Source organism: Drosophila teissieri, chromosome 2L (genome assembly GCF_016746235.2).
Source record: "Drosophila teissieri strain GT53w chromosome 2L, Prin_Dtei_1.1, whole genome shotgun sequence".
Classification (NCBI taxonomy): Eukaryota; Metazoa; Arthropoda; class Insecta; order Diptera; family Drosophilidae; genus Drosophila; species Drosophila teissieri.
In genome coordinates this window covers 1513163-1539709 of record NC_053029.1, presented here as the reverse complement: position 1 = coordinate 1539709, position 26547 = coordinate 1513163, and the positions used below count along the sequence as shown (strand labels likewise).

The 26547-nt window shown below is 45.5% G+C and overlaps 6 protein-coding genes across 7 annotated transcripts; 2 read left to right on the top strand and 4 right to left on the bottom strand.

The window, feature by feature from the left end:
- Positions 1-5128: 5128 nt before the first annotated feature.
- Positions 5129-7174, top strand: LOC122625927 (secretion-regulating guanine nucleotide exchange factor). The gene is made up of 4 exons (XM_043805989.1): positions 5129-5404; positions 5819-6070; positions 6141-6916; positions 6975-7174. The coding sequence occupies exons 1-4, from the start codon at positions 5387-5389 to the stop codon at positions 7063-7065; spliced, it is 1137 nt and encodes a 378-aa protein (XP_043661924.1). The 5' UTR covers positions 5129-5386; the 3' UTR covers positions 7066-7174.
- Positions 7175-7624: 450 nt separating this feature from the next.
- On the top strand, positions 7625-9421 carry LOC122621157 (putative mediator of RNA polymerase II transcription subunit 12). Of its 2 annotated transcripts, none has more exons than XM_043798927.1 (3): positions 7625-7816; positions 7884-8227; positions 8486-9420. In XM_043798927.1, the coding sequence occupies exons 1-3, from the start codon at positions 7714-7716 to the stop codon at positions 9245-9247; spliced, it is 1209 nt and encodes a 402-aa protein (XP_043654862.1). In that variant the 5' UTR covers positions 7625-7713; the 3' UTR covers positions 9248-9420. The 2 variants fall into 2 exon arrangements, with proteins under 2 accessions (XP_043654862.1, XP_043654852.1); XM_043798917.1 differs by having other exon boundaries at positions 7731-7816; positions 7884-8350; positions 8486-9421.
- A 46-nt stretch (positions 9422-9467) lies between these two features.
- LOC122621165 (pepsin-2B) lies at positions 9468-10655 on the bottom strand. Its single transcript, XM_043798941.1, has one exon. It carries the CDS (start codon positions 10653-10655, stop codon positions 9474-9476), a length of 1182 nt encoding a protein of 393 aa, XP_043654876.1. The 3' UTR covers positions 9468-9473.
- Positions 10656-10860: 205 nt separating this feature from the next.
- Positions 10861-12183, bottom strand: LOC122626205 (lysosomal aspartic protease). Its single transcript, XM_043806377.1, has one exon. It carries the CDS (start codon positions 12169-12171, stop codon positions 10939-10941), a length of 1233 nt encoding a protein of 410 aa, XP_043662312.1. The 5' UTR covers positions 12172-12183; the 3' UTR covers positions 10861-10938.
- Positions 12184-12473: 290 nt separating this feature from the next.
- LOC122626382 (lysosomal aspartic protease) lies at positions 12474-13754 on the bottom strand. The gene has a single exon (XM_043806626.1). The coding sequence runs from the start codon at positions 13752-13754 to the stop codon at positions 12540-12542; it is 1215 nt and encodes a 404-aa protein (XP_043662561.1). The 3' UTR covers positions 12474-12539.
- A 419-nt stretch (positions 13755-14173) lies between these two features.
- Positions 14174-15608, bottom strand: LOC122626044 (aspartic proteinase A1). Its single transcript, XM_043806150.1, has one exon. It carries the CDS (start codon positions 15597-15599, stop codon positions 14334-14336), a length of 1266 nt encoding a protein of 421 aa, XP_043662085.1. The 5' UTR covers positions 15600-15608; the 3' UTR covers positions 14174-14333.
- Positions 15609-26547: the final 10939 nt, after the last annotated feature.

Sequence of the window (26547 nt, the reverse complement as noted above, 5' to 3'; positions counted from 1 at the left end):
CATGTGCACAAATATAGATGTGCACAAAAAACTCAAATTCCAAATGTTAACTTTGCTTCTTGCCCATATGGACCCATAAAAAATTAATTCAAATTCAATAAATTGCGGCAATTTGCCATACGAGTCAAAGTTGCTGTAATGCACACAAATTAATTATTAGCAGCAAACAAAAACAATGGTAATCACATCAAGCTGAGCAGGAAGAATTTCGAATGGGAAGCGGAAGTGACTGGTGCTTGTGGAGTGGAATGTGTTAAAATCTCCAAAGATTAAATTGGTTTCGCAACGACAGACAAGTTCGATCATAATGATGAACAAGTAATGACGATGGTGCTGCTGGAGGAGGAAAGGGGTAATCCCCAGAAGGTGCAGGTCATCAATATCCTGTCAAGCGCAACAAGGAAAATTTTCACAGGCTCTTGCCAGTGCACTGTGGGCTGCAAAATGGGTAAAGTTATTGTGAAATAATAGTTTAAGTAACTCGAGGTGATAATCTAATCTGTAAGAAAACTAAATATATTTATAACTAAAAGTGCGCAGTTTGAATATAGGTTTGATTATCCACAACAACCACTGTGCGGCGATAGTTCAATGAAGTATTTCCCCGATCCCGATCCCGCTGCCGTGGGACGGCGAGAGGCATGCAACGAAGCATGCGAGAATTTGGCTAATACGGAATGCAGGCTAAGAAATTCAAAGTGCATAGATTAAAGCGCAATGAAATCGGGCAAGGGCAAAGTGGGAGCGCCTCGGCGGAACTCGGTGGAAACTGGAGGGCTACCACCCTCTTGGGACCCCGAAAAACCCCATCCTGCACCTTTGCGAGGGGGAAAGCAAACTTAATGCAATCAAGCTTAATGCAGCGCAACGGCTGCCAGACGACGTCTCGCAAGGGAGGGGCGGGGAACGGTGGCGGAAAGTCGGAGAAAGTCGGGGAAACTGAGGCAAAGTGAATCCTTTGGGCATACCTGCGGTGAATTTTTAAGCAATTTACATAATAATTATCGAGCCAGCGCCGCCGCGTTGAGGAAAGCGCAGGAAAACCCAGCCAAATAGGGCTTCCGCCCGCAATTATCGAACAAAACTTTGGGCCCAACTGCAAACTGGGCTTTGTATGCGGCTCTTGCCTAGCCATAAATTGAAATTAAATATTCAATAACTAGAGAATTGAACTGGCTACTTGCCCAACTCAAATTATTTTAGACACATTTCAAGCTTAAACCTAAACTATATACAACACTAGTGTGTTTTAATGATTCGTTATCCCTAATTTATTTCCATTTGCTTGAAGGTGTCGCACCGAAATCAATTGCAAGCCATTTGAAATATCGCCAAGAACTCAGTTCATAGAATTCGGCAGCACAACTTTAAGTCAATCAGGAAAAACAATTTTAGGAAATTGTTCGCAACAAATCCGAGCGCCGCGACGGATTTTGAAAAATATTTGACATTTACATTGTGCGCAACGCGCGAAAAAGGACACTGAAGCTGGGGGAAAACCCATCGACGGAAAAGCGGGAGGACGTTGAGCGCTTGTTTAACTTAAATTGCTTTGCTCTGGCGTTGGCGATGCTTGGAGATGGCGAAACAAAAGCCAACAACTGCAACTTTGCTCAATGCGCTTCCGTTTCCGCTACCCAGAATCCCTCCTCTTGCATCCTGCGTCCTACGCCCTTCCCCGTTTTCCCGGCCAGTTTTTCCCCCACTTTCGCGAAAACTCCTTGGCACAGCCAAAGTTTGGCATTGTTGTCTTTGGCTGTTGCTTGTGGCAATCACTTTCATTCGTTTTCCCCCAGAAAAACCGCCAAACACTTCCGCTCCTCCGCGCACCTCGCCCAATCATCAACCTTTGGGCCATGTCTTTGTGGCGAAGTTTAAGTATAAAATTTAGTTTCTTTTGGCTTGGAAAATGCATTTTCCAGCGTCAGCTTGATTTACCCCGTGGAATTGCATACGTTTTTTGATTGAGCAATTAGGACAGCACAACACCGAAATTCCCGGCTGCTTCGTTGGTTGGTTTAATGGGGGGATGGGGTTGGGGGTGGGGTCCTGCGGTCTGATTGCTTTTCAAAGTGTCAGCCACACCAGAAACTATTCCATTTTCATAATTTGACAGCCGTTGCGGGACAGATATGGCTTTCTATTTCGGCGATGGCAGCTATGGACTTGCCAGTGGTTTTGGACGAACCCGGGACCACAGCCGTGATTAGTTCTGTCCAGCTGGTATGCGAAATCGGATTCGATCGGAAAATATGAAATTGCAAAACATTATTTCACGTGGCCATCGAATTTGGGTTGGCAGCCACAATTTGAGCGCCACTGCGAGCATTTATTAAAGAGTTCGCTGGTATTTCTGCCACAGCGGTGTTCTATATTTGTGCAGACATTTGGGATTTGAAACTATTAACAGGACTTATCTGAATTAATCCTTTGAAGAGATCTACAATTTGTAGTTAATGTAATATCAATGTACAATAATACCTTCATTTAAATTGTACATATAAGCTTAGCAATCCAGTGCAAAGTAATTACAAAAAACTCTCTGCAACCGATGACATTTAAAGCCAAACGCTTAATTGCAACTGCCAATCGCCAGTTTCCCTCGATCCTTCCCTGATTTTCCCCTGAAGCCACAACAATTTTGCCACTTTGGCTTATCACACGTTGGCGTTGTCCTTGTGCTCCTGCCAATGTCCTAGCCGCAGGGGGAAAGAAAATAAAGCGTAAGCGAAAAACAAACAAAATGCAACTTGCAATGAAAATGAAACCACAAAAGGGGCGGGGCAACGGGCGGATGAAGGGAAAATGTAAGCCATTATCGCGTTAACTGTTAATTCAAAGGGCCAAAAGAAGACACCATGGTAACTCGAAAGGTATTGTTTCTTAACTACCGAATATTATAAAATTAAATAACTTGCATTTTTCTACATCAGAACTAGGCTTTAAATTGCCTACATTAGCGACTTTTAAGTTTAATTAATTTAATTTCAGTACTGTCGCGATTTTCGAGAGTCCACTGTAGCCGCAAAGTTGGTAAGGACAAGTTGGAATAATAGAAGACGGGGAGGCAACACGTGCCGGAGTGGGGCTAATAACAAAGCGCCAGTGCCAACACAACACATTTGCACATCAAATTAGATTTAATTTCGAAAACAGCAAAAAATGTCTCTTTTTAGCGACGGCAGCCAAAAAGATCAACAAAAATGGCATTAGCAAAAAGAGAAAGAACTCAGCACACGAAACCAAGTCAACACGCAGGAGCAACAAAAACCGAGAAAAATGTGACAACCAACAGACAAAAAGTCGTAAAGATGCCAAAAACATACAGGAAATGGAGTCACGTGTCCTTTACGTTTAAATTACTCCGCAGGGAACACTCACAATCACATATGCACGCACACACATGCACGCGCGAATGCAAGTGAGGCCTTATGGGAAGTCCTTCGAAATACACTTATCCGTGCAAGGATCCCTTGCGAGCCTCTAGAATGGCTAAAGGATAATATTGATGGTTTCACTGCATTTGAACTTGGCGCGTATTTTGCATTACAGTACTGCATACTTTCAGGCTGTACACATTTTGCAGCACTGTCGCTGTTCTGTTACAGCACCGCTACAGCACTGTTATGTGTCTTTTCCGCCAAAATGTAATTTTAAATTTTATAATAAATTTGTGAATATAACATACAATTAAATTAACCGACTTAATATAAGTGTCGTAGTTGATGGGCAATCGTTATTTAATTTATTTACTAAGCTTGTTTTATGTCCTCCCAAATTAATAAACCTCTACCTAATAGTTCCTTTTTCATTTAGTTTTAATGCCTTTAGCTTTATGGGGATTTCCCGTCGTATATTTCTTAGTTGACCACAGCACAGCGGAAAGCCATCGTATAAGCCGTCATATTCGCGCCAAGAAACGGATAACAATTCATACTGGACTCGCAAAAAAAGTGAAGTTTGCCAAGGCGACTTTTGAATATCCTGCAAATTAAATTTCTAGTCCATTTGCAACTATCTGCCTCTGGATTTTCCTATTCTAATTCGACGGCGAACATGTTAATTCCCTGTGGTTTAATTGACTGCCATTGCGATTCAAAGGGATTGCCATTTCCATCGCCTTTGGGCACCTGCGATTGCATGTGGAGCAGCAGTCTTTTCTTGCATGGCTTTTCTTCGTTTGCGGGTATCAAGTGAAAATCATCAGTTTTCATTTCTAGCGTTTAGGGGCGCCCACCCTTTGGCGTTCGGCGTGTGTGCCAGGCAATTTTTGAATTGCAAATGCGGACCACAGTGCATTCTTCACGTGAGCGGGGTTGGATTGGCTGGCGGACGAGGAGGAGGAGGTCCTGGCCACGTCGCATGCCAGGCGAACGTTGCAGCTTGGTAATGTCCTGCTGTTAGCGCCAGTTGCCCATTTGTGTAGCTCTGATTTTCTAGCGCCGTGATTTCGGTGCAATTAAAACCAGCTCACCTGTGAGTGGGTGACTTCGAATGGGTTCTGAGGCGATTATGAATAATTTGTATCAATATAATGCAGGATCTTCAGAAGCTTAGGGCAAAGCATAACTAATTTGATTAAAGTCATCGTATTTCTCTAATATATTATTATTTTACTAAGCCACTGAAATGCAAATAATCCTAGGCAATCTCCATTTCGTTGCTCCTGAATTTCATTAACTCTCCACCGCATTTTTCTTAGGCCAACTCGCATTGTGGCTAACTGTGCGGCTTACTTGGCCCAGCTCGACAATTAAAACTTAATTAAAATTGCATGCTCTTTAACCTTCGCCCTGAACTTTTATTGCTTTTAATTAGAATGTATTTATATGCGCTTGACACGATTTTCACGCCCATCCGGCGGGATTATATAATCGTTATGGCCATAACCAAATGAGACATCAGATGAAAGCAAAGTGTTATTACTTGGGTCCCAGGAGGTCAGATGATTAGATTAGAGCATTAGTAAATAATGCTGAAAGGCGCTTAGCACCAAGATTAAGTCGTCCTCCAAATTTAAATTTTATATTGGCGGGAAGTTAAATGTGTCTGTTATCAGGCAGAGTCATGTAAACCAAACAGCTGTGCGCGAACGTCTGGCAACGCTGCCTCATTTGCATTGTTTACATTTTAGCATGCGACGCCGAAACTAATAGAACGCGAAATATAAAAGTAATTCCAAAGCACAGCCAAGCCTCAGTTTTACATGAGCTGCCCAAGGCAGAGGAGCGCTTTCGGAGCCAACTGGAGGCCATCGAGGAGTCGGAGCCATCGGATCAGCAGGCGCATTCCTGGCGTGACTGCGGTGCATTAAATCAGCCGGAAAAACGCGGCGACGAACAGCAACCGGAAGTCGGCGCGAAACGAGCAACTGGTGGTCACTGGAATGGAGGTCTACGCCTGGGTAGGAGCCACAGTATAGCCCGCGATAAGAAGCCGACCACTGGAATACCCTTGCAGAGAGCGAAGTGCACTGAGGTCGTGATAATTGTTATCTCTGTGCCACCTGTAGATCCAAGAACTAGAATCTTACTTCGAGGTTCAAAACCATTGTTCTATAAATTTGTCCATACTATTTAAGAAAGCTATGCACTGCTTCCATATCTGAGACTCAAAAATCTGTAATCTGTAGCTCAACATCTTAATATCTCATAGATACTTATATGATAGATTGATCGAAGTAGACCACAAACTGCATTACTCTCTGCAAGGGTATGAAAACATGAAAAAAACAGAGACATCGCCACGGCGCATTTGCATTGCAAATTAATGAGTGATTTCCTTGGCTTTCGCTCCTTTTTTCTTCGCCATGTCTTAGGGTGCCAACTCTCACGGCCAGCTCGGCCTTGGCTTTGAGTCCGAATTGTGCATGACACCGCAACGGGTGGCCAAGTGCTCCTTCGCCCCCGCCCAAGTTCGCTTCATTCGCGGAGGTGGTGGCCACGTACTCATCCTCGACACCAGCGGGCGGATTCATGCCTGCGGATGGAACAATCGTGGCCAACTGGGACTGGACTCCACGGAGGAGTGCCACAGCGAGTTTAAGATGATTCCAACGGAATACTTCGGGGTGAGTAACCGCAAAGAACGCTGCTCTTATGAACCCATAATCTCGATCTAACAATACAATGGGATTGCAGGAAGTTCCTGTGGAAACCATCAGCTGTGGCTGGGACATTTCGGGGGCTATCACGCTGACCAAACGCCTGTTTGTCTGGGGCTCCAATGCCTTCCAGCAGCTGGGAATTTGCCAGCGCGGCTTTACTGCTGTCAGAAGACCCATGCCTGTGAAGCTTCCACGCGAGGAGCCCGCCCAGAGGATCAGCTTTGGACTGCGTCACTGTGCCGTCCTCACGCAGGACAACAAGATCTACGTTTTCGGACGACTTAGGATCATGGACCCTCCGCCCATGGAGCTGGATATCACGGCCACCTGCCTGCACCGCTGCAATACGGTGAAGATCCAGGCCCACAATCCCAACGAACTGCGGATAGTCTCCATTTCGAGCGGCCAGAACCACATGCTGCTCAAGTGCGCGGATCTAAGCGAATCGGGTGGCGGCAGCACCAAGAGAATCCTGACTTTGGGCGACAACAAGTTCGGCCAGTCCAACGCCTTTCAGTTCGAAGAGGATGTGCGTCAGCTGGCCGTGGGCTGGACCCACAATGCAGCTGTGCTCAAAAACAACGAGATCCTGGTGTGGGGTCGCAATTGCTACGGCCAGCTGGGAATGGGCTCGTTCAGCGAGCAGCAGGCCATACCCACGCCACTTCGGCTGAAGCTTCCCGAGGATCAGGCTCCTGCCAGAATTCACATGGGCGCCGAGCACGGTCTACTGAGGACTACGGCAGGACAGGTCTACACCTGGGGATGGAACGAGCACGGGAACTGCGGCAACAACAGCACCGACAATGTGTAGGCACCTTGGCCACAGAAATATACAAATCACTTTCACATTTATTCACTTTTGCAGGTGCACTCCAACTCTTTTACAACTGCCACCAGTGAAATTGTGCGGCGCAGGAGCAGGGTTTTGTTATGCGATCACAGAGCCCGTCAACTGATTTTTAGGCGCTAGGCCCAGTGATGTCTTTCTGTTTAGCTTAGGACCCATAGTGACATGTTCGTGTACGGCTTTGTTAGCACTTTTTGAATAAAGATACTACTGTTGTTGATCAAGTGATTTATTTATTAGAACTCTACGTCAAGCACTTGATTAAATTTGACTTGAGTGACTTACTATCTGAGAAAACGGTCACATAGTTTTGGAATATTTGAAAATAAGTTACTATAATATATACGTATCATACTTAACTACCACATCTGAAAGTTTTCTTTCCAACATTTGGACCAACTTTGGAATTGGAATCATTTAAGGAAGTCGCAGTGTTGCAAAGACAGGCCAGTGCTGCCCATCATCCTTGTGTCAGATTCTTCTTCGCCGAGCGAGCACGTTTCCTTCCTTTCCTTTTGCTTCACTTGGCCAGAAGCTGGAATTCGTTGAGGTGCGGAGTAAATACATTAATTGTTTACTGCGTAATCCAAGCCAGAATTCATAAACAAACTGGGGTGCGAATTGACTGGGCTTTTGCTCGATTGCCAAGGCTTTCCTATTGTTTTCAACGTTCAGTGAGCTGCGGGACGCAGTTGGCGAAGGTTGAGCAATTTCATTTAAGTCAGGCATATTGTTCGTTACTCCAAATTTATAGTTTATGTTTCTTTCTACCAGTCGCACGATGACCGAGAATACCAACAATAGGAGCCAAGTGATATTTGATGACCTGGACGAGAATGAGACTTCGGCTGCCACCCAAGGTAAAACTTTCGTGTGAACTTCAGAGTCAGATTGATGCCTCATCATGCTACCATTCCACCCCATTAGCCAACATATCCAGTCAGCTGGCCAAGAAAATCTGGGCCGTAACGCCCAACGACGTTTGCCTGGGACTCGTGGAGGCGCCTGAGCAAGCTGTGCCCAATTTCCCAACCGGATGCGGATCGGGAACGGGCTGTGAAATGGGACCGGTCAGCAAGCCGTCGGCCAGCGACAATGCCAGCATTTACGTAACCGAGGTGGAGCGCGTTCTCTACGGAGATGCCACCGGTTACCCGGAGAACGGCAGCCAGAACTACTTCAAGGCCGCCGAGAACTACTCCATCTTCGGGGAGGGCTTCCTCGACTTCCCCAAGGACACGGCCAGCTGTCTGGCGGGCCTGAAACCGACGGTGAGTCAAGCTTGGAGTTCCCACCCGGGATACGAACGATCCGCCAGGTCGGCGCCTCTATATGAAAGAAGACAAGCTTCTCCGGAACATGAAGGGGCTGCCTCGGGGTCCAACTTGCCGGGGGTAAGCTATGAGCACACAGGCGCGACTCTATTAAGTAGTTCACGGGGTTTTAGTAATAGTACAGCACTGGGTATACCTATCCCACATCTTGTAAATATTCTGTGCTTATTGCTAAACATTTATTTCATGTTTTAGAGCGGCTTTCAGCAACCACAGAGGCAGACTCCTCAGCAGCAGCAACATCAGCAGCAACATCAGCAGCAGCAACATCAGCAGCAGCAGCAACAGCAACAGCAGCAACATCGTCAACTTGGCAACGAAAACCACAATCGCAACTCGGTGAACAACTTCAATGAGATACCATTTCCGCAGTTTTACCATCAGATGCAACACCAAGCGCCGCCACAACCGCAGCTGAATGCGCCGCACAGCCAGCAACATCTGCACGTGCCACAGAAGCCCATGCATCAGCAGCAGCAGCAGCAGGGTGTCCCACCGCCACCCCCGCAACAACAGCAGCAGCAGCAACAGCAGCAGCAGTACCAGCAGCAACTACATCGTCCCAGTGTCGGGGATCTGGCTGCACTGTCCCACGCCAATCCCAAGGACTTTGCTCTGCTCTACCAGCAGTTGATGGCTCGCAACTTGCGGCAAACTCCGCAGCACAACCAGCAACAGCAGCACGCGCCACAAGCTGCCCCGCAGCAGCATCAGGCTCCTAATAGTGCTGCTGCTGCTGCAGCCATGATCTACAAGAACCTGGAGTTTCAGCAGCAAGTGCAGCTGCGACAGTTGCAGCAATTGCATCAGCAGCAGCAGCAACAACAGCAGCAACAGCAACAGCAGCAGCAACAACAGCAGCAACAGTCCCGCTTGCCACGCGGCATTTTTGGGGGCAACGGTGGTCAGCAAACGCCACAACATGGAAAGGAACCGCCAGTAGGAACCCACAAGTAACAGTCCACCAAAAAGGTCAGAGGTCAGATTTCTCCATCGGATTTAACGCCCATTAACCATTTAACACATTTATTTTTCCAACTTTTACAATTTATTTGCCATCTTTTGTGCCACTTATACACATGTTAACCAAATTAAAGTCCGACCTTTGAACCCGAAGTAATGTAGATACAGTATTCCCACTCCATTTATATATACTTTTCCAAATAAAACTCATCTATGCCCATTAAACAGCCGGTGCTATGCCTATTCTTTTCTCAAGCATATCGAACACCACATAGTTCTCCCGGATGAAGGTATCGCCGATTATCCAGTGGTTCAGGCCCAGCAGGTCCATTAAGCCCACGAAGCATAAGTCTGCGTACATAATCACGTAGGTCTGTGGCTTCACGTAGAACTCCTTGCCGGCGATGCCAAACACGAGGATCGGAAGTTGGGGAATGGAGGCACAGTCAACGGTGTAAAGTTTATAGGTGTCATTGTATACAGCGCCTATGTCATTGCACAGGTGGAGGACCTCCAACACAGGACCAACGATCAGTGAGGTGCCCGTGTCCATGATGGCCTTGCATCCCGAGTTGCAGCGCCTCGCGCCCTTGCCATGGACCTCAATGAAGTCCATCTTGAATGTCCAGTACTTGGCCTCGGTCACATTTGTGTAGGTCAAGGGACCGTAGTACAGACTCGAGTTCGATCCACCGAGAATCAGGGAGCCCCCGTCGCGGGACCCACTTTTCAGATGAAACGAGAATATCGGCTGCTCCACCAGCTGTTGGTCAATCATTTGCTGGAATGGAGGCACCGACTTGGTCATCGAGAGCTGCTGGAAGGCGAAGCCAGCGATTCCATCGAAAACGGAGCAGGAGTCGGATATGTTGACCAATCCAATGCCTTGGTTCTGGATCTTCAGGTCACCGAAGGCCACATTATCCGAGGCCACCATTCCCTTGACGGATCCCGATCCGTAGGTGATGCTAAATGGCTTTCCACTTGACCGAAAGGATTTGGACTTGGACTCGCGGAAAAACTTGTTGCCGCACTGCTTGATGCAGAATCTGCAATGGGAACTGGGCACCCAGAAGTCCGAGGATCCCGTGTCGAACTGCATGGTGAATGGCTGATCTCCGAGCGATACAACACCGAAGAAGTTCGTATCGTAGGAGTTGATCAGGGGCTCGACAAGCACGGCTCCTTTGCCTGGCTCACTGGTCACATTCACCGCATTCACCGTACGGAGTGGAGTATATCCGTACTTCCTCCGCAGGGCGTTTCGGAACTGCAGGTGCAGATGGGGGTGGGGAACCTTGTGGTGGCGATGGGATCGTCTTTCCAGTCGAAATCGGTGGATCTTCTTGCCGTCCACCAAGACGGTCAGGCAGCAAAGTAGGATAATCACACGTATATTCATGGTGGCTCACTGGTCGGGTTCCTAGTCAGTCCGCCCGATTTATAGTTGCTCCATGGCGAAGTTATCAGGTTCAAATTTAGTGCGATTCACACGTAATGTGGGTCAAAACACGAGACTTGCTCTGCAATATGTGATTTGTGGGGGAAACTCAATGAAACGCAAATGAAATAAATAACGGGCGTAGCTTTGGTTTTTCCAAGGGGGATACTTTATTAATGTGGTTAGTAGTAGTACAAAGAATAAACTTGTTAAAGAACATATTTGAATAGATAGATTGAATGACCTAGTGAACTGCAGGTGCCAGTGCAATGAGTTTGTTGACAGAATCGTAGGCTGTGTAGTATTTGCCCAGGAAGATCTCGCCCAGAATCAGCAAGGAGTTGCCATTCATGAAGGTGAATCCCGAGACACAAGTGCCTCCATATCGGAGCACATAATCGCTGGACTTCAAGGGGAATTGCCGCCGGGCAATGGTGAAGACTATGTCAGGAAGCTCGCTGATCGTGGAGCAATCCACTCGGAAGACGCCGTTCGCAGCCGTCGGGTTGAGAACTCCCAATATTTGGTTGATGGTACCTAGGACTTGCTCAGGCACAACAATCAGCGAAGTGCCCACATCGAGTATGGCCTCGCAGTCCTCGCAAAACTGAAAGCCACTCACCATGGCACTTGTCATGGTAAACTGCCAGTATCCTGCGACCGACACGGGCACATAGGTCAAACAGCCACTGTACAGACCCGAGTCGGTTCCTCCCAGGATCAGCTCGCCGCCGTGAATGGCATCTGTGCCATTTCTATTCAGGTAGATGGAAAACACAGGTCGGCTTACGAGGCCTTGGTCCACTAAGTTGTAGAAGGGTGGGGTGATACCACCAATGGCTATGCTGGAGAACCCGAATCCCATAATTCCTATGAACTCGGACTTCAGAAAGGCGCTCTCTGGAGCATCGGTGATTTCGGCGAAGACCTGATTTTTAATAGAGTATCCGGCGAAGTTCACCATGTCCTGCGACTGAAAACCGGACAGTGCTATGGGTCCATCCTCTGAATTGGAGCCATATTCGATATTGAATGGGGCATTGATAGCCTTGTAGGTTGTGGAAGCACTTGAGTTGTACTTGATGCGATTGGCGCAGGGTGCCACCGAGTCTGGACACTTGGATGAAAGCACCCAGAGATTCGCCGAACCCGTGTCGATCAGCACCTTCATAGCCTGAGGCGGATTTCCGAACTCTAATGTGGTGTAGTACTCCGTGTTGTACATATTGGACAGTGTGGCGACTTTTGATCCTGGATCCTTCGTATCCTGTTTCGTGGTAGCTTTTGAATCGCCAGCCTTCAACTTGTGTTTGATGGACAGGGTCTTCAGTTCGTTCATAATGTTCTCCTCAATTGGCTCAGGATTCTTGTGCAATCCAATCTTAACGCGCTTCCTGGCCTCCACTTCCAAGGCCAAGACAGCCAAGACTGTTAGCCAGAGCAGCAGTAACTTGAAGTGGTTCCACCTGACCCCCATGGTCCGCGATTCTGATTTGTTAATTGAGGCCTATTGGGTCACGTATTTATAGCTCTGCTTCGTTCTCTGATATAGCCAGCAAGTCTGCAGCTGAGTTTCATTTTCACACCATTTAGCCAAGAATTTCACACGCGATAGTGCGGAGCATGTTCCATTCCATTTCAACATATTCTGGGGTGTTGACAATCATGTAATATGCGTAGAATTAATATACAGTGGGAGTAAAAGCTTTTCCAGCTGGCAAAATAATTAGCTAATAATTAATTAAAGACCTATAGAAGTTAATCAATAGTTTGCCATTTATTTTTTTGTATTTTTATAAGTATTGTAAACCTAGGAAGCAAGTCGTTTGATCGTTCGTTGAAGACCTAAGCCAGAGTGGCGAAGCCCACGCGGTTCTGGCCGAAATCGAACTCGGAGTAGTACTGGCCCAGGAAGACGTCGCCCAGGATCCAGAAGCCCGTGCCGATGTCGGTGAAGGTGGACATGCAGGTGGTGTAGTTGGCCTCGGTGTAGGTTTGGATGTACACCGAGGGGGGCAGGTAGAAGTCGGTGCCACCGATGTTGATGGTCAGCACGGGCAGGGAGGCAACGGTGGAGCAGGGCACGTAGTAGTCGCCCTGGATGAGCACGCCTCCAATCAGGTTGTTCAGCTGGGTGTACGCTGCCGAGGGAGCGGCGATCAGGGAGGTGCCAGTATCGGCGATGGCCTGGCAACCGCTCGAGATCACGGTGCCGTTCCAGGTGATGTTGTTCACGGCGAACTGCCAGTAGCCCTCCGCGGTGACGGGTGTGTAGGTCATCTCACCGGCGATGAGGTCCTGGTCAGTGCCGCCCAGGGTCAGCTGGCCACCCTCCACGGCGGAGCCATTGCGGGCCAGGTAGAAACCGAAGACGGGCTCGTCGATGAGGCCCTCCTCGTAGAGATTGTAGAACGGCGGCACCACGTTGTCCTCGGCGATCTGCTGGTAGCCCATGCCCAGGATGCCATCGAACGCCACGTCGGTGAAGCTATCACCCGGCTGGGAAAGCGCCTCGCCGAAGGTCTGGTTCGCGATGGCCAGGCCGTTGATGGTCACCGTGTCGATGGCCAGATAGCCGGAGACACTGCCAGTTCCGTACTGGATGGAGAAGTTCTGGCCGCTGGACACGAAGGTGGAGGAGGCACTGGAGTTGTACTGGTTGTGCTGCTGGCAGGCCACGTCCGTGGCCAGGCACTGGGCAGATGGCACCCACAGGTTGGCCGAGCCCGTGTCGAAGACCACCTTGAAGTACTGCTCCGGAGTGCCGATGCCGATCAGGCCGTAGTAGTACATGTTCATCGAGTTGCCCAGCTCCTCGGATGTGTAGTCATCCGAGTTCTGGCTGGGATAATCGTATCCGTAGTCGGGCTGCACGTAGATCGGAACTCCATCGTCGTAGATGATCACATCCTGCTGGTTGTACTTCTGCTTCAGGGCCTGGATGGCCTGCTTGCGATGCTGGCGGGTGTTCTTGTGATCCTGGTTCTTGTGGATCTTGATGCGGTGGATCTCAGCGCTGACCAGCGCCAAGATGGTCAACAGGACCAGCCACTTCAGCATTGTGATTTGATATGATGATCTGAGCTCTGCTACCCAAAGATATTCAGCTGCCCTTTTTATCGTCTGGGGCTAGACTGAAGAGAAAAACAACAGACACCGCCTTATATATGGTGATGGTCGGTGATAAGTCCAGAACTGTCCCACAGAGAGATATCAAACTTGATCGATGGTCCTTATCCATCTTGGCCTTTGTTTACACGGCTTGGTGTCGTGCAGAGCTGGAGAAACAAAAAGCAATCAAATTCGGCATTTGGGATTTTAGATAAACTTCGCCATAAATCGTCCAATTTTCGATGAAATTGCCCGGGAAGTAATTTCACATTTTCCACCCAACTGATAACGAACTCAAGTTTGTTGTAAACAAATCAAGTGTGCGCATATCTTGTTTATCACCCTTAACAGACACTGACAATCTACGATTTTGAGGTTCCCAACACCAACTTATTTATTTATTATGACAATAGAAATAAATACCTATATATCTGATATATCAGGTATCAACAGTCATCAAACCTGACTACTATCTACTACAAAATAAAGAATCTTATTACAATTAGTTGATGGAAGATCGATATTTGCTTAAACTTTGGGAGCTAAGCCCACTAATTTGAGGCCAAAATCGAACAATGTGAAGACGGCTCCAAAGAACACATCGCCAAACACCCATATGTTGTTCAGATCGTCGCCATCATCATTGATTTGGCTGCCATTGCCATTGCATGCGGAGAGACTAGAAAAGCCGGATACGCAGGTTCCACTGTAGTTGAGAACGTAGTCGGAGGGGGTGAGAGTGAAGTCCTTCCAGCCAATATTCAGGACGACGTTCGGCAGACGAGACACCTTGCTGCAGTCGATGATGTAGACTCCGTCTCTTTTATCGGCTTCCTTAATGCCCAACTTTTGATTTATAATTTTCAGCGCAGGACACGGCACAATTATCAAGGAGGTGCCCATATCGAAGATGGCCTGGCAGTTGGAACAGAGCTTCTTGGAGCCAATCGCAGCTTGGCCCACCGTGATCTGCCAGAAACCCACTTTGGAAAGGGGCACATAAGTCAGGCAACCGCTGTAGAGAGTGGGATCCGCACCTCCGAGCAGCAATACGCCGCCGTTACTCGCATCCGAGGCGTTCCGGTTGACGTAGAGGGAGAAGATGGGCTCGTCGATGAGTCCTTGCTCCACAATATTGTCCAGGGGCGTCTGCACTCCATCCAGGGCGATTTGATGCAGTCCGAGTCCAAGGATGCCATCGAAATTCGACCGTTTGCACAGGTTCAGAGGAGCTGAGTTTATTTCGGCAAAGGTCTGATTCGTAACGGACAGATCTCCCAAGGTGAAGGTGTCCGTGGAGAGGAATCCCTTCAGGACGTCCTGCGATGCGAACTGTATCTCGAAGGGAGATCCATTGGCCTGGTAGGTTTGCGACTCACTGGAGTTGTAACCATTGTGCTGCGCACAGAACTCGCTCACAAACTCCGAGGTGTAGACCAGCAGATTCGCCGAGGCGGTGTCCACCAGGAGGGTGACCTTCTGCGCCTTCGGAGATCCGAAACTGGCAGTCACATAGTACTCCGTGTTGTGGGAATTGAACAAGTTATCCTTGGCCACGGCTGTTTGAGATACGGTTAACGAGGATATCACCACATCGGTGGTGGGACTCAGTTTTTCCTTGAGTCGCAGCTTCTGGTTGGGGAAACTCTTCAGGATCTTGGTGTGGTTCGCTTCCCTGTGCAGATTCAAATGCACGGCCTTGCGCCATCTTCGCCTGGACTCCACAGCACTTTGGGCCAGGCACCAAATCAGCACTAGGGTCAGTGCCAGTGCGAGTTTCTGCGAAGACTGCATCGTTCGACGGCTTCACGTTGGCCCTAAATCAAAAGAGGTCACGTATATATAGAGCACTTGGGTCAAATTCCATTACAATCAGGTTAGCTTCAGCTATTTTCGGCATAAAGCTAGAGCTATAAAGCCAACTAATAGAATACGTTTGCCACGTGGCCGGATGTTGTCTATTTTTTACGTGATTTAATAATTTTATTGGTGTACCATATTTGTTGAGTAAATGCTTTAAATTAAGTTTTTAAATATGTTTCATCCGGTTGTGAGCTGTTCGAAGCGCCACCTAGGCGGAAGACAACGCAAGCTGTGCAGAGGTCTGTGTGTAGAAAGTCTACGTAAAATGTATTCTACATGACAGTTTACTGGTTCCGAAACTTGCCGATGCCTGGCGCCTCAAAACTTTTGTAGTGATTTGCCGCTAACCATTAAAATTTTAAATGAAAATTTGATTATTTATTAAAAGGCAAGACAACGTTTTAATATTCCATTTCTTAAACTTATAATTAATATAAATTAAAACATTGAATTAATCTTTCAAATACACTTGTACTAACTCTAGAGTTTAACTCACGACTTGCCGCAATACCATTAATTAAACCACTCTAAAATTCCATTGATAAAATCACTGGTTAAAAATCACAAAAAGTTTTCAACTGAATGGGCAAGGAATTGCCACATCCTTTCGCAGACTTTCGAGTTGACCCAAGCCACTGGAAAACTGACAGTCAAATCCTTTGCCCTCCGCCAATAATGAATGCAAACGAAAGTGATTGCAAAAGTTTCTCGAGTCGCCCCACCGCCCACCGCCCAACCACGCCTCATTTACCCACCGAAATAAGCCAAGTTTTATTTGCTAATTGCAGGCAAAGTGTAGCCAAAGCTAGGTTGCTGCCCACAGCCCGCAACTCGGGAAAAACTTCGATTCCATTTGAGTTCCTTCGACCATTTCCCTCACTATTTATTGTAAAAACAGCCTCCGGCGGTTACAAAGATTCCAAAAATATTTTAAAAACAAGAAGTGGATTCATTCCATTAAGTACTCTTTCATTGATTGAATACTATTCCTTGTTTAAAAAAATAGTTCATTAATATACAAAAATAATCAAATTATAAAGGAAGGATGGTTTCCTTCACATTTAATTTTAAAATCTAGCAGCAAAAGTAATTTCCCAAACTGCGGAATAAAAAAAGAGCCTTCCTTGCGGGTGTTTTGGGTGGTGAAAGTTGACTGCCAACGTTTTTCCGCAAATTTCTTTGCAAGTTTTTCCGCCATCCTAACATGAGCGAGTTTCCGGGTGTGAGGAGCCATGTTGTAATTGAATTTGCGTCAAGTTCCATTAAGTGGCGTAAACTTTTGGCCTCTGGAATTGAACTTGGCTCACCGCATGTGCATTTTTCATATGTTTATCGCACAGTTGCGATACATTTTCCGTTCGCCGTTTTTCCCTCTGTTCGATTCCCTTCGATGCCGTTTGACGACAAGTTTCTGATGGGGAAGGCCAAAAAGTGAAAAGAAAGGAAAATATAGCAACGAAAAAAAAGAAAAGAAAAGCCAAGATAAGTCTGGGCTGTCAGTCACAGTCACAGTCGCAGGGTCGCATATGTGCGGTTATCAATGAAGCATTAAATTGTTTCTGGCATTTTACAATGGCATCTCATCTGCCCAAAAAACCCCTACTTTTCATTTAGGACCCTTGTAAATCACATGAAAATCAAGCCCAGTCCTCCTGCATCTCTACTATAATCAACTATATGCTGCTGATTTCGTATGCAGGACCACAAAGTTCACTCTGAGTGGAGTCCATTTTGCAGGTTTAATTTAGCATGTCGAATTTATGCATTTTATTTCGCCAAATGCATTAAATTGTTAATGTCTGCCGTTGTGTTCGGTTCAGGAGAATGGGTCACGGGTTCTCCTATCCCAAACACGGTATTTTGGGGTCACAGCTGCTGCCGCGCTGCGTGATTCGACATCAAATATTAAGAATGTCTGCGTCAGCTGGTGACATCTTTTTTACGCCACACTTGCCACTCGCTTTTTTGCCTTTTATACTTTATCACTTAACACCCTCTTGCCGCCATCTCGGATGTGTGCCACAACAACTTTCAAAGTAACATCAAATTCGCCTCGATATATGGGGCAAAAATCGATCAAGTGTTTGCTGGGAAAAGTATCCCTGAAATGCAGTTGTCAATTGGAAAAATATTATATTTGTATCGTCATAAATCATTCTGTATTGTTTACTTTTAAGCATGGCGAACATGTTTTCCCATTCAATAGTTACATATTCGTAAAGCCCCAAAAAAAAATATTTGTATTTCATCTGTTAATCGTTATTATCTCAAAAGCCCTCTTCACAACGAAATCTATCAAAAAGCCAATTGTCAGCTCGGATTCCATGCCATTTCATTCTATTCTCAGTCCAATTAAGCGATTCGCCCAAAGGCGGAATATGTTCATGCAAAACAATTTATCAACTTGTCAACATATTAAATGAAGCCGGGTTAAAGACTTGCCTGGTGATTTGCCCACCCCCACAAACCACCTAACCCCATTCGATCCAGCCCATCTACCCCATCCATCCCCTTCAATCCGTCAATTCAATGACGAGACTCCAATAATATGCCAACTGCCAATATTGCGTATACGTAGTGTTGTGCGTCGAGCGTCCATTGTTCCCGAACCGAAATGTTTTGCTAGCTGGGATTTGTTTAGCAGTAAGCGGAAATAGTTGTAGGCCAATACGATGGGGGGATGGAGTACGGAGTATGGAGTACGGTCTATGGATTTTAGGGGGCATGTTGTATATGTTGTTGAAGTTTATATGCAGGATAAACTGTTCAGCCAACTGACGTACACAGCATGTCCAGATTTCAGCAGACAGGAAGGGGAAAGGGGCAAGGGGCCCGGTCTGCCATAAAAGCAAATAACTGTCGTGTGTGTGCACTTGGGTGTGTGTTTTAGTTAACTGAACTATGTAGTGGCGTAGTTGCTATGTAGTGTCTGTGCTTCGACACACGCAGCACAGCTCCCATGCATATATAGACATAACATATATACATATATCTCCTAATATGTTTGTTCATCAATTGTCCTGTCCAAACTGCTCCCGAACTGAGCTGAAAGCCAGTGCAAACATGCTGGAATCCAGATCCTTGCCAGCTCTGCGGTCTGGGTCAAGTCAACATTTCCGTTCCGAGTCAGTTAATAAATATTTTTATGCCACGTCAACGGGCAGAGCAAATACGGCGTAAAAAAGACGTCGTCACAATTTATTCTTCATGTACTTACACAATTCAAAGCGATCTTTGTACGAGCTGAGCAGCTGTTGCATTTCTCCCAACTTGTGTTTATTTACTTGTTTGTGGCCAAGACGAATGAGCCTCGTCTTTGGAGCCAAGCTATATTTAGTGTTTTCATTATCGGCCTATGCAGTGGCCAATATGGTGGGGAAACAAGGCCAGCGTTGAATGGAAATACCAATTAATTGGTCGCCTCTCTATAGGCGAAATCGACAATTGGACAAAGGACATTGTGCGATAAGGAAAATGAGATGGAAAACAGCATATAAGTCTATTTGCATTTAAGAGTCACCTGCGAGCTGTAAAAACTTGAAAAGTATTCATTATTTAAGACCAATCTTCTAAAGGACTTTGTAGCTCTCAAGTATTATATTTAGGTCAATTTAACGTCTAGCGGGAAAAGTTTTTAAATTGGTTACATTTGCATGGCCTATCACACAAAACACGCCCTCTCAATAAACTGGGGAGCCGCAAGTCAAAGCAGCCGAATCGAAAACTCTCTGGAGTGAAATAACTCAGGCCACGATGACCCCCAACTTCTCGGCTATCCCCAAAATGGAAATGCCACCGGAAAATCTCCGAACACATGTTTGGCAAAGGTGGGAGTGGCACGCCTCCGTACAAGGATTTTCCGAGGCTAAAAGTGGGAGGGAGGCCGTCTATTAAGGTTTGACATTAGCATGAAAAACGCATTTTTCTTCTAGCGCAAACAATGAAAGAAAAGTTTGGGATGGAAAATGGCTGGGAAAAGGGAAAATGCTTTAAATAACTTTTCGGCAAAGTTGCCATTCTTATAAAGGTGACAAAGGCATTTCGATTCCCAGACTTCGATATCGTTACGCCTCTGATTGAATCAAATTGTGAGAATTTATTCCCTGCACCCACCACCCCACCACCCAATAAAGTTTATTGTGTTTCTCTTTTGGCATATTTATGCAATTGAATTGTTTACATTGAAATAACGATTCCGAAGGGTTCAAAAGTTTGTGGAGTTCCTGCATGTGCTATTGGCAGCTTAAAAGCTTTTTCAAACCATCAATTTTGCAGAGTTTGCTGACATCCAAAAGTCAGGCGACATTGATGAATTCGAGTTCAATGGAGGCGATATTTTGGCTGGCAAATTGCGACATATAGGAGCAAAAGTACCTCCATTTAGACAAGCAGGTAAATGGATGATACGGGGTATACTTATCATGCAGTATCTTGAGTTTTGCAAGGCAGCTAAATAAATGAATTCCCCTTGTCAATTCCCAAATATTAATTTGTAATGTTTCTCTGGATTAAAGAAACGCGTCTGCCGCCTTCTGATAAGCGACAATCAAAGCTTAACCCACAGACTTGGCCAAACTCATGCGAAATCCTTATCAAATCCCAGCCAAGAACAAAGGCCACAGTGATGCAAAAAGTTTGTCTCGTCTCGGGCTGATAGAAACTTTTAGCCAGCAACAGCCAGCAACTCGCTTTTGGCCCATTGACAAAAGTTGACATATGCAAAAATAGGGAAACGAGAGCCAAAAAATATATATATAGAAATTACCAGCACATTTATCTCAGGGGACTAAGAAGACGGGGAAGACTGAAGACTGAGAAGTGGGAAAATGAAGCTGGAATGAAAAGTTTTGATTTATTTTTAAGCGCAAAGTTTTTGCCTGTCACAAAGATTTTGACAAGGGTGTGTGCCACGGAGACTCGCAAAGGAAACCGACTGAAATCGATGCAGAAAATGCTAAATCAAATCGCACAAACGGACGAGTCTTCCACTTTTCCCAGGAGAAACAATGATCCAAACGAAGCCAATTGCTGAAGGAGTGACAGCGGACTTGCCGGCCAACTTTTACTTTTGCTTCTGGCCAGATTAAGCCAGCTTAAGGCCTATTAACGACCTCAAGTGACAAAGTCGGCTTCTGTTTTTAATTGCGGACAGCTGCAGTGCTGGGTGCAATCAAGCTGAAAATGAGCTGGATATTCCAGGGCTTTGTCCTTAAGTCGCAGCCGAGTTAAGAGTTTAAGGACTCGCGATTCAAAGGTTGTTACCTACAACATTACTTAGTTCTATTTAGTTCTTTGTTACCTTAAATTGACATCTTTGGCTTTGGCCCTCCTCTTTTGGGCCAACCTCTTTACCTTTTGCCGCCCTGCCAGTTTGACAGGCAAATGTAAGCGCAATTTAATTTGCCATTTGTTAATGACAAAGCTGGCTGAAAACCAACAAAAACAGCAAAAAGGGAAAAGTCTAAACTAAAAGCATTTCGCACACTTGCTAGCTAAAAGTGCCGAAAGGGGGAAATTCAGGGGCAGAGTGTCTGCAGTGTCACTTGAAGTGTTGCAGTCGCCGCGCTGACAACGAAAATAAAAATTTGCCATTTTTTGCAGGAGGCCAAAAGACTCGGGGAGCCCGCAAAGACCGTCGGACAATAAACACATGTTTCGGTTTGTAAAACGCGGGGCCGTAAAGTTGGCGAGACCCTCCCAGAATCTTCGCCCCCCTCCCTCGCCGAGTTACCTTCAGCAAAAGATACAAAGATACGCCATCTTTCGGATACCCTTACCATAAATAAAGATACACACAGAGCTGGTTATTGGAATAAGTCTCTGATCTGCGAATTGAGTTTTTGAAATTATTCAAGTGCCTCAAAGATATTTCTCTACTTGATTGATAGTTGGGAACTCCTTCTTTACGAAGAGTATATGAAGAGCAGCGAAATTTACTGCGAGGGTAGCCGAAAAGTATCTCCACAGTTCAGCTGGTTGTCTGTTTGTTATTGTTGTGTATTTTTGTGTATTTTTTGTGACTGTGTGCGAGCACATGCCCTTTTTATTTTATGGTGCGAGAGTGTGTGCGAAGTTTAGCACGCATCCCCTCGCAGATCCTTTATTTTTGCAGAGAGGAGATTACATTTGACAATGGGGAACATGTGGTACTTATAGGGCATTTGCGGAGAAGATAATGGCTAGGTAAGCCGTGTGAAATTGAACTGTGTCAGTGTCACAACAGAAATCGATTTCACAATGGCGCAAATGTTTTCGGATGTTTGGATTTAGGTGCTAAGGCAGGATTAATGCGGAGCGCATGTAGAGAGCGAGCTGGCCGAACGAAGGGAAAGCCACATGGCGGGTATTTTTAGTGCGCACTGTAAGTAGTTTCGTCTGTGGCGCGATGTGTCTGCAATTCGCGCAGTGTCTGTGGGCCATAAACTCCGCTGGCTAATTATGGCCACTAATGAGCTTGAAATGGCACTTACCAGAAACAGTGTGTATTTAGATATTTGAATGCGCCATCAGGGCAAAACAAACAAAGGGGGAAAACTGTCTTACAAATACCTCTTGCCGTTCCCAACACGCAATATTTATGGGCGGCAGCAAGTGTGAAAATGTAAAACACTAATTCAAACTAAAGTGGCCAAATCCAAAGCCCAACAAAATTAGCAAGAAGTGTATAAAGGCAGGAAGGTATTAAAGGAAGTGGGGAGCGCTGAGCACAGTACTTGCCCCTTAAGGTGATCCAGTTACATATATAAATAAAACTTATGTATATGATTGTTATCAGTGTGAATTTCTTACTTAGTGATCACTGTACCGAAAGACTCCACATCTACCCAATATCATTGAGTTGTCCGCCCGCCTGCGTTCTTGGCTCCTCTGTTTTTCCTGGTTATTAAAATATAGCAAAGAGGAGATCGGGTTCGGGGTCCTCGACTGCGAGTCCGCCCCTGTCTGCATTGTATATTTTAATTATTTTCTACAAATGATGATTAAATTGGCCGCAGGCAACCAGCAGCCCGATATTAAATCAATAAATACAAAAATGCCGGCATGTGGCAATCCCCGCTGCCCGAAGAAGACCCTCGATATCCAATGCACATTCCCCTCTGTTGGCCACGTTTAAATGGCAATATGTAAGGATGGCAGGGACAGTGATGACAGTTTACCGGTTTACAGTTCATTATATTGCATAAATTGACTTTATATCGGGCCGCACTAGGCACAATATTAACAAACAGCTACAGTAACAACAACGAGGTCGAAAATGAAATGCCAGCAATTTACTGCCAACTGAAAATGAAATGTGCAAAAAAGGCAAACACAAGGCAACAGCTCGAAATGGACAAAAAGCCAACAACAGGTAAGGCAGATTGAACAATAACTATTGGAAAAAGACAGTGCTAGTAGATACTGAGCAATGTAAAGCATTTAACGCGGATTTGCTTACTTATGCAACTGATTTAATTGGTGGCTGCTTTGGCTACTAAGTAAATAGTAAAACATATTAATTGCATGGGCCTGCAAAAACTACATGTATAGATAAAAATCTACTTTTTTCCAGCTGTAAAAAAAGAAATCACAAATAGGATATGAAATAGCAGCAAATATGCGATTATCCCTCTATGCAGCTCCATCTCCCACTTTTCAAAGCCCATAAAAAGTAACCCCAAAGGCTCCCCACTCGAAGAATGAACAATTGGATGTACTTAGCATAGAATAACAATTTAACAAGCATTACTCGACCAGCACGTAAATGGCTACTTGAAGGACTTTCCTTCGCCCAGACTTTCCTGCCCCTCGGCGTGAAAATCTGAGCTGCAGTCATTGGGCTTTTGTTCAGGTGACGAAATGCGACTGAAAACTACGTGAGTTGCCTGCCAAAAGCCACAAAATGAAGGCGAAAATCCGAGACGGAAAAGTTAAAAAAAATCATGGGGAATATCGGAAAACGAATACCCGAAAATCCCAAGTAACCCGGGGGGTGGCACATTAAGGGCAAATCCCCAGGCGGGAATCTTGGGCCCGAAAGCCAGACAACAATGCCCAGGCTGAAGGTAAATGCAATCAATACGCGCAGACGGCACATAGCAGGTATTACGTATTACGTATTATGTATAATGCATGATGTGCCATCGCAGAGCCCCGAAAAGCGAGTGAGTGCCGTGAAAAATCAACGCCGGGCGTAATCTATTAAATTATCCTAATTTCATCACGCACCAAATCCCTTTAGCCATGAGCCTTCGTCCTGCGTCCTGCGTCCTTTGGCTCTTCCGCCACAGGACGCATCGTCTGGCTTGTCTGGAAAACAATAAAAATTTGCATAATATCGGTATAATATTTTAGCATTATGTGTGCCCCACGAAAGGTGCAGAGGTGTCGAGTATTATGGCAAGATTTTTCTTTTCCACTTTTTGTATTTTTTTGCAGAATGTGTGCGGGGCAACACATGTTAGCTACATTTTTTGCAGACACTTTGGGTTAAGTTACTGCACTAAGCGAATTTATCTTCGCCATTCCGTCGGTCTATTTTCTCGTCCCTGTGCTTTGCAGCTCGTTTGAAAAATCCACACTAATTACTTGTCTAATTACTGGGATTTTTTCCCGCCAGCCCAAGTAGATGCAATTTGTTTCGCCAAAATCTCATTTTAAAAATAGCCAAGTCAGAGGGAAAGGCTAAAAAACGAGATGCCCAAATGCCAAGCTGAAATGTTAATGTAGATGAATACTTGCGGAAAGCCAGAGAGAAAAAGTTGAGTTGGATTAATGAAATGTGAATGAAATGAGTGTTTTAACTAGGAAATATACATGATTTTAAGAACTGCACAGTAATTTAGAATTTTGAAGTAAGGCTACCACAAATTATTCCCTATCCGAGCCAACTAAAAACAAATTCCTAATCAATAGTCCCCCAGAACTCGTCCCAACCAAATTGAGATTAGGCAATCTTGGAGATTTCTGATTGTTTGTCTCGCATAAATCTACAAAAATAAGCAGCGAAAATATTTGGCTTGGCAAAGGACTTGGCTCACACTCAAATGGCAGGCCATAATTTATTATAACTAACTCCGGAGGCGATGCTCATTTGTCAAGTCCAGCCAAGTACAATGAACTCCAAATTGCGAAAAGTACGCCAAAAAAAAAATATATTTTAGATCACATAATATTCTTAGGCAAATCGAGGGAGGAAGTGGGGGCTTGGGCATATGTGACCCTGTTAGCGGTTGAGCTTTGATGGGGCAATTTTCCTGGATGCGGCAGATTCAAGCGTAAAATGAAAGGAAATTGAAATGCGGACAAATTGAATCGAGCACTGCCCGAGGGCCAAGAAATGAAGCCAGGCAATGGAAATGGGAATCTATCTTGCAGCTCTACTTGTGGCTCACTTCTGTACTGGCGTCTTCTGCTTCGTTTAACTTGCCCCCAAGTATGCAACAACTTTCGCAGCAAGTGGCACTCAATGAGTGCAATCAAATATTCAGGGCGCTGGTTGGTGGCCAACTTTGCGACTTGCCACGCCTTGATGCATAATTAAAATCCATTAAATGAATTTCTTACTCGCCTTTTCTGCTGCTGCTGCTGCTGCTGTTGCTGTTGCGAACTTTTCATTAATGAATCAAAATGAAAAAAGTTTGCAGGCCAAGTTATTCGCATTGCGTCCGAATCCGACCACTTCCTTGGCCCATTAATTTCCCATTTTGACATTTACACAATCGCAGCGCCACCGAAGCTTCACCAGTTCACCGGTTCGCCGGTTGGCCAGCAATGCAAATTTCATTTTGGCCATCATGAATGCCAAAGTGCAAAATTCAATCAATTTGAGCCATTTACCAAACGTCACCGAGCGCTCGTCCAAAACCCAAAACCCAGAGTCCAAAGTCCGAGTCCGAATCTGATTCGGAATTTGAATCTGAACCTGAATCCGAGTGTGTGGGTGGAATTGTGTTTGTGACACACAGCTCACTAAACCCATTCAAAAATACTTGTGTGAGTGTGTGCCAGGTAAATCATGATTGGCAAAGAGTTTTTCCCAATTAATAAACACCGATCCATTGACTTTTGATTTGGCCAAAAATGCTTTGTGCGGCATTTTCCATCAAGCGAGTGGAATGGCGCTTGTGCCATGGTTTTATTGAAATACATAACTCGTTTTGCTGTCAGTTGGCTTCCTTCAACTGCTGGAGCAAAAATATAAATAAATATTTGCACTAACCGGATTGGCAGCAAATGAGTTTTATACTATTTGATTGATGTTAAATGGAGCTGTAGAAGGGTAAATAGTTTTAGTTAAATAAATCTTCGCTTGGTAAAACATTTAAGCTCTCACTCATTCCCATGCAAAATGACATTTGCGAGTTTTAATTGCCATCTTGCACCCATTGCGATATTTCCTTTGCGTGAATCGCATAAACAAATACAATTCGGAATGCAAATTAAGCCCAATAATCCCGCGATTCTGCCTAGGCGAAGCTATTCTAATTTACTGCAATTTAATTGCCAAAGGATTTGAAGCAAAATATTAGCGGTTGCCATTACGGTCCGGCGAGCGTGAAATTGTATGCAATCCGAGTGCCAACTCCAATCCCGATCCCGATTCCGATTCCAATTCCAATTCCGATCCCCGTGGCCAGACCAATGGAATGGCATTATAATGGCCCCTCGACCAATGCGATTATATTCATTAATTTGCCATCGATTGCCGTATTAGCGTTTCATTGTCTTGGACTTCACTTGGGCGTGCCTAAGAGGATGGACAATGGACTCCGTATTTTCGGGGTCGGGCAGGCACTCCATGCCTCATACCTCAATTATGAATGGGAAATGGCAATCGATTTAGGAACATTTTAAATCAGTCAAGTTGTGGTATAAGTACAAATGAAATGGCTGCTAC

Coding starts and splice junctions, on each gene's coding strand:
- LOC122626382 (XM_043806626.1), bottom strand. CDS start 13,754: ATGCTGAAGTGGCTGGTCCTGTTGACCATCTTGGCGCTGGTCAGCGCT.
- LOC122621165 (XM_043798941.1), bottom strand. CDS start 10,655: ATGAATATACGTGTGATTATCCTACTTTGCTGCCTGACCGTCTTGGTG.
- LOC122626205 (XM_043806377.1), bottom strand. CDS start 12,171: ATGGGGGTCAGGTGGAACCACTTCAAGTTACTGCTGCTCTGGCTAACA.
- LOC122625927 (XM_043805989.1), top strand. Junction 6,071..6,140: donor TTCCAACGGAATACTTCGGG/GTGAGTAACCGC, acceptor ATGGGATTGCAG/GAAGTTCCTGTGGAAACCAT. Junction 6,917..6,974: donor AACAACAGCACCGACAATGT/GTAGGCACCTTG, acceptor TCACTTTTGCAG/GTGCACTCCAACTCTTTTAC.
- LOC122621157 (XM_043798917.1), top strand. CDS start 7,738: ATGACCGAGAATACCAACAATAGGAGCCAAGTGATATTTGATGACCTG. Junction 7,817..7,883: donor GACTTCGGCTGCCACCCAAG/GTAAAACTTTCG, acceptor CCACCCCATTAG/CCAACATATCCAGTCAGCTG. Junction 8,351..8,485: donor CGGGGTCCAACTTGCCGGGG/GTAAGCTATGAG, acceptor TTCATGTTTTAG/AGCGGCTTTCAGCAACCACA.
- LOC122626044 (XM_043806150.1), bottom strand. CDS start 15,599: ATGCAGTCTTCGCAGAAACTCGCACTGGCACTGACCCTAGTGCTGATT.